Source organism: Morone saxatilis, unplaced genomic scaffold, assembly GCF_004916995.1.
Source record: "Morone saxatilis isolate NCDOM2014 unplaced genomic scaffold, NCSU_SB_2.0 Contig24, whole genome shotgun sequence".
In the NCBI taxonomy this organism is placed as follows: domain Eukaryota; kingdom Metazoa; phylum Chordata; class Actinopteri; family Moronidae; genus Morone; species Morone saxatilis.
The window spans coordinates 11,199,046-11,204,992 of NW_023339807.1; the positions used below are offsets into that span (position 1 = coordinate 11,199,046).

Genomic DNA, 5,947 nt, shown 5'->3' on the forward strand with positions numbered 1-5,947 from the left:
TTCAAAGAGCTTACTCTAATTTATAGGTGTGCCAAAAGTTAGGTTGATAATAATCAAGCAAACAATGTTAAGTATGTCTCCGGGACCCTAAGCAGGAAGTTAATGTGAAAAGAAATGGGGGAAAAAAAGAGACGACCACGAAGGGATTCGAACCCTCAATCTTCTGATCCGAAGTCAGACGCCTTGTCCATTAGGCCACGCGGTCGGATGGTAATATGACGTCACAAGTTTACATACTATGGGTGGCTTGCCGATACAATGGGCCTCGAGCAGGACTGTTCTCTTTTGGTAAGACTATGTCCTACAGGAGGACTCGTGGCGTGAAGTTCTTCCGTTCGCTGTCGGGTCTTTTGTATTTTCAATTTCAATTTAATTTGCCATTTTTTTTGTCGGCGTCGATTATGTTATTGATCCATGAACGCGCTCCTACTTATGAACACGTGGTATTCATAACAATTAACGTAGGGTTTTGTGAATGGGAAATTCCTACGAGCAAACCTCAGAAGAAAAGAGATTTACGATAGCAATATGAAAATGTTGTTGCATGAATTGAATTGAGTTTTTAATATTTTGAATTTTTTTTTCACTGATATTAATTGTCTAAAGTATGGTCAACATTTGTCAGTGTGCACTTGTATTTTCCGTTCTGTGATTGATAACCACCAGGCCTTTTCTTAAACTGCATTTTTCTTGTGTGTGTATGAACAAGAAGTTTTCTTGTGTGTGTATGAACATCTGTCTGTTTGTCTGTCTGTATAGTGAGGAGAGCAGTTTGGGTATTGACCATGCTGAGGAGATGGAACTGGTATTGGAGAATTATTACATGCAGGTAGTTTATCAAATTAACTAAGAGATTATATATATAATGTTTCACATTAAAAAAAAAAAAGATCATAACAAACTTCTGATGACTAGTGCATGCTCAGAATTAAATGTAACTTTATATTGACATTTTGAACCTGTCCACATGCCTCTCTTATGTAAACATTGATTAAAATCACTGAAACATAATCTTGAATGTCACTTACATGTAATGCCCCATGGGTGAGCTCTTGAGTATTTATGACTGTGAACTGCTCCATACAGGCTGAGGAACTGGGGAACAAGGCCAGAGAGCTGAAAGGGCTGATAGATGACTCTGAGAGTGTCATCTTCATCAATCTGGACAGGTACACACACACACAAACGGCTCATTCCTCCCCTTCACACTGGCCATTAAATGATTCCTTCTTAATATACTTTTAATATAAGTGATAGGAGACTAAATACAACGTGTTCATTTTGTGTAAAAATAGATTTAAAACCTTTGTGTTTTCAAAGATGACTCATAGAAGACATATTTTAAGTCCTATTGAAATAAAATTACTTTACGCGTGTCTCTTTTTATTCCAGCCATCGTAACGTGATGATGCGCCTGAATCTGCAGCTGACGATGGGTTCCTTCTCCCTGACCTTGTTTGGTCTGATAGGAGTCGCCTTTGGAATGAATTTGACGTCATCCTTCGAGGAGGTGAGGCGGCTTCCTGCTAAATAATTGTATCACCTCTAGAGTTTTTGACAGTTGCCGTTTACAACTTCTCTTGGCTTCATTTTGAATTGAAATCATTTTGTGCATTGGAGCATTAAAATGAACTTAAAGGTCCAGTGTGTAACATTTAGGAAGATCTATTGGAAGAAATTGAATATAATCTTCATAGGTATGTTTTAATTAGAAGAGCAGGTTCTCTTCTACTGACTCTGCTGTGTTGAACTGCCATGTTTGTACAGGAGCCCAGAAAGGACAAACCAAAAACGGACTCTAGAAAGGGCGTTTGTCAGTATATTCTTAAACTGTAATCTGCAAGTACACAACTAGTTGCCACAAAATCTTACACACGCGTTCCTCCAGAACTTTTTATTTGGATAGTTTCTATGTTCATAATGTTTATACTCACTTACGTGTCATTTGTTTTATCACCAGGACCCTCGTGTTTTCTGGCTGGTGACAGGCTTCATGTTCTTGGGAAGTGGCATGATATGGAGACGACTACTGTCATTTCTGGGACGACATCTAGAGCCTTCAATACCCCCTCTAGTAATACACACACACACACACACACACACATACATACATACATACATAGCCTCTCGCCTTTCCTTTCATATGCACCTAGTATAGTGCATGTGCACGAACTAAAGCCACTCTTAACTCCACACACAGTAATAATGCCAGATGAAAGACTGTTTAAAGTCCTATGTCATTTCTCCTGTTAACAATACAGATCCCTCCAGTTTGGAAGAGAAATCTGAAAACCTCAGACATCAAGGCGGGAGTCAGATGATGTTCTACCTCAGCTCTGTAAAACGCCACCGACCTCCCACAGACTTTGCAGCTTTAAAGACGGTTGTCTTACCGCCCCGGACCTTCTGAATTCTCTACAAGTGCTGGAGAGTTTTATTTTTTAACTCACCTCATGGTTCTACTCCAACAGAGCCTGTGCTTGTGTCCCCATCATTGTATTTCTCATTTTAAGTTGTTTTTTTTTCCCGGATGTTCATATCATATCTTCATGTATGTGGATAGAACACGTGGACACAGAGCATTGCTCTGTCATCATTGTTTTTCGAGCAGTGGGTGGATGCGTGGGCGAGTGGCAGCGTTGGGACTGAAACAAATAACAGTCCAACTAATACGACATCCGCCTACATGCAGTTGTACGTTCCCTCATTTCATGTTTAGAAAAGCGTGTTTAAAAGGACGAAATCCTATGAATTTAATAATAATAATAATAATCCAAATGAACGTGTAACGTCTATTGTTAAGGTTTCTAGTGTTATTTTCTTGTAACATCAGTTACATTAGAAGGACTTTAAACATCTACTGCTCTGAAAACAAGGATTTATTAAATGTTGTGATTGTCAACATAAATTAATAAAAGCAAAATCTCATTTTGAGGCATTTCTGACAGAACAATGGCTGAGCTGCTTCTCCTCAGTCTTAAAAAACAACATATTGCCGGTTTTGGTTTTGTTTTATTTTGATGTTGCGCCTCACTGTGAGTGTCTCAAATTGACGTTTGACCAAAAATGGAAGGGCCTTACATACATACATGAGGAGTATGACTTTGTTCTGTTCCTGTTTGAATGAATCCATTAGTATTCGAAATGTTACATTTAAAACCTTCTACCAAAGCAAAGTCAGTGTTATATCGCCACTTTATACACTCTCAGGCCTTACAGCTGTGGTTTCCAACTTGGGTTTCAAGTTGTTGCCAAATAAATCAGACATGTCTTTAGGTGGAACAGGACAGGGACGCAGGAAAAAAACATTTCAGCTACAACAAAATCATGTTTATTTAAAAGTTTATTAGATTATTTTACCTCCTGTTAAACTGGTCAAGTCTGATCGATATATGCAACAGGTGATGAAGGATCACCAGTAGGTCATAGGCCAAACATGTTGGAAAGCACTGCCTTAACAGAACTGTGTATCTTCTCAAATCCTTCATCCTTTGACTGTGTTATATTTAATGCCTATAAAGAAAATATTCAGCCTTCTTGGGATTTTCTATGTTGTTTTTTTAACCACATTGAATCACAATGGATCTAATATCTCAAGACCCCTTTGGCAGCAGTTACAAATTTGACAGGTTAAGACACTTAAAGTGTCAAAAAATCTTAACTACATCCACTGAGAAACTTGTAAAATAAAAACAAAATAACCTCAGACGCTTTAGTGTAAGTGTTTTGAATGAGTTTTATGTCCGTAACCTATTGAACCAAATTTAATTAGATAAATGTTAAGCGTTACCTTTATATTTAAAAGCTAATTTCTCTACAGTGGTACTTTATTGATTTACAGCAAGAGTAATTACATAAAAAGGCCTGTTGTGCTGACTGTCTTGATGGGTGGGAGCATTGAAATGAAGTTAGTACACTCTAAAACCAGATAAGTTCATTTAACTCAAACTATTGTTGAAACTGATTACATTTTTAAGTAAAACTACATAGTATTTTTATTTGTTCTCTGAAAACAAAATACCTAGTAAAAAGTTATTAATCAGGAATGTTTCTCTATCTTATAAAACTAAGTAAGTGTCATTTAAAATTACTTGTAAAATGCCTAATCAGTGTTTTGTCTTACTTAAAAATAATTATGTAATCAGTTTCAACAATTTTTTGAGCTAAATGAACTGATCTGGTTTTACAGTGCAGATGGTGGAGTAAGTGACATTTGCTCTGTTGAATCTGGAATATTTTTGCCCAAACGTACAAAGAGAAAAGGAAAATTATTTTGGTACAAAGAAGACAAAACTTTTGTTTTGTTTGTTTGTTTGTTTTTTCAGTTTTATGTGAAGTGTAACTCGGATTGCTGTCATAACCATTCTTGTGCACTAGAGGGAGTCATATTTATAGTTTAACATCCAGTTTGTAGCAGAACAGGATAAAAACAAAATGGGAAAATGCTACTACTTATTGAAATGTATGTCTTTATAAATTACTGTGTAATAAAACACTGACATATCTTTCTAGAGAAATGTTCTGATTTTGTCAACGTACTGAAAGTTCTATGTAGCAGCTTGTGCTTAGAGCTTTAAACCCTTTCATGTACACACTCATTTCTTCAAAGTGTTTTAGGAACCTATATTATCTTTTCTTAGTTTAGAGAAGTTGCTGTAACTTCTTGTGTTGACCACAGAAGTGTCCATCATGTATGTTTAGTCACTAAAATGAGAATTCATCATTAAGTAGAGTTTATGTTTTTTATCATCAGTCCAACACTTGATGAGCATTTCCTAATATCAGAAGGTAACTTACCAAACCTACAGCTACAGAAATAGGCAGGGGAATAGCTGCCAGTTCGCCTACTCATTATTCAAATGTAACACCAAATAAATTAAATAGTGTCAAACTAATCTAAATTAGATCAGTGAGCGGAGGGTGTTGAGAGAATCAAAATCCTCTGGTTTACTCCGATGATGTTCTCTATGAAAGACACTGATTCACATCAGAGATAATCCAGCAGGTTATCTCAGCCAGTTTGAGCCAGAAGGCATTTGTTTTGATCACATTAATCCTTATAAAGATCAAAGAGGCTTTTAATGCGTTCACAGGTAATCCACAGTATAGAAATACTTACTAATATACACAGATTAGGCCTATATACAGACCACTGTATACCCAGGGGTATCCAGAGGGTGATTGTCTGTACACATATTCTAACAGCAGCATTACATTCACACAGGTAGCCTACATCCTCTCTGCTTTAGAGCCTAGATTTTATCCGTATAATACTTAATTCAATACATTGTACACAGTTCCTCCCGGGAAACTTTTCAGGCTCACTTTCTTGCTTTAATCCCCTCTAGTTGATTAGTAAACGGCCATTATTGCGGAGATTTTGTGTTACCACTTTAATCTTGGAAATGTACTGCAGTTGTATTCAGTCGTATCACAAATACGAGAGAAAAATAGAGAACCTGCAATGAACACTGTAATGTTACTTCACTATGTTAATGTACTGCTTTACTGTCGACACTGCGTCGCCCCCATCTGTCTTCTCGTTACCCTGCGGTGAGAAGAGTGCGTTAACCTTTCTTTAAACTCCTCACATCCGGATATTATCACTGTTAATTATTCTAGGGACGAATAGGGAGCGCGAGACGTTGTGAAAAAACTCTTCCTCCTGAACACGCCCCCTTTCACGCGCACACCCTCAGATTGACACAGACTCAAATGACTAACATCTTAATCACCGTTTAACACCAGTGTGGGCAAATCCCTGTCAGTCAAGTCAACACTTAACAAATGAAATACGAGTGGGTAAAACAGTGGACTAAATCAATGTCTGACAAATGTTTTCCCCTTCACATTCCTTAAATACAGTCTATTTTCTGTTTCCTCTCTTACCCAGGTGTGTGTGTGTGTGTGTGTGTGTGTGTGTGTGTGTGTGTGTAGATAGATAGAG

The 5,947-nt window shown here is 37.3% G+C and overlaps 1 protein-coding gene and 1 non-coding gene across 2 annotated transcripts in view; one reads left to right on the forward strand and one right to left on the reverse strand.

The window, feature by feature from the left end:
• Nucleotides 1-4,036, forward strand: part of mrs2 (magnesium transporter MRS2) — an 11,892-nt gene extending 7,856 nt beyond the window's left edge. Inside the window, exons 8-12 of the mRNA XM_035672434.1 lie at nt 760-829; nt 1,087-1,169; nt 1,393-1,510; nt 1,961-2,074; nt 2,262-4,036. Coding sequence (XP_035528327.1) covers nt 760-829; nt 1,087-1,169; nt 1,393-1,510; nt 1,961-2,074; nt 2,262-2,321 — 445 coding nt within the window. The 3' untranslated portion in view covers nt 2,322-4,036. The remainder of the gene's footprint in view (nt 1-759; nt 830-1,086; nt 1,170-1,392; nt 1,511-1,960; nt 2,075-2,261) is intronic.
• Nucleotides 133-205, reverse strand: trnar-ucg. The gene has a single exon. It is a non-coding gene; the product is annotated as a tRNA-Arg (tRNA).
• Nucleotides 4,037-5,947: the final 1,911 nt, after the last annotated feature.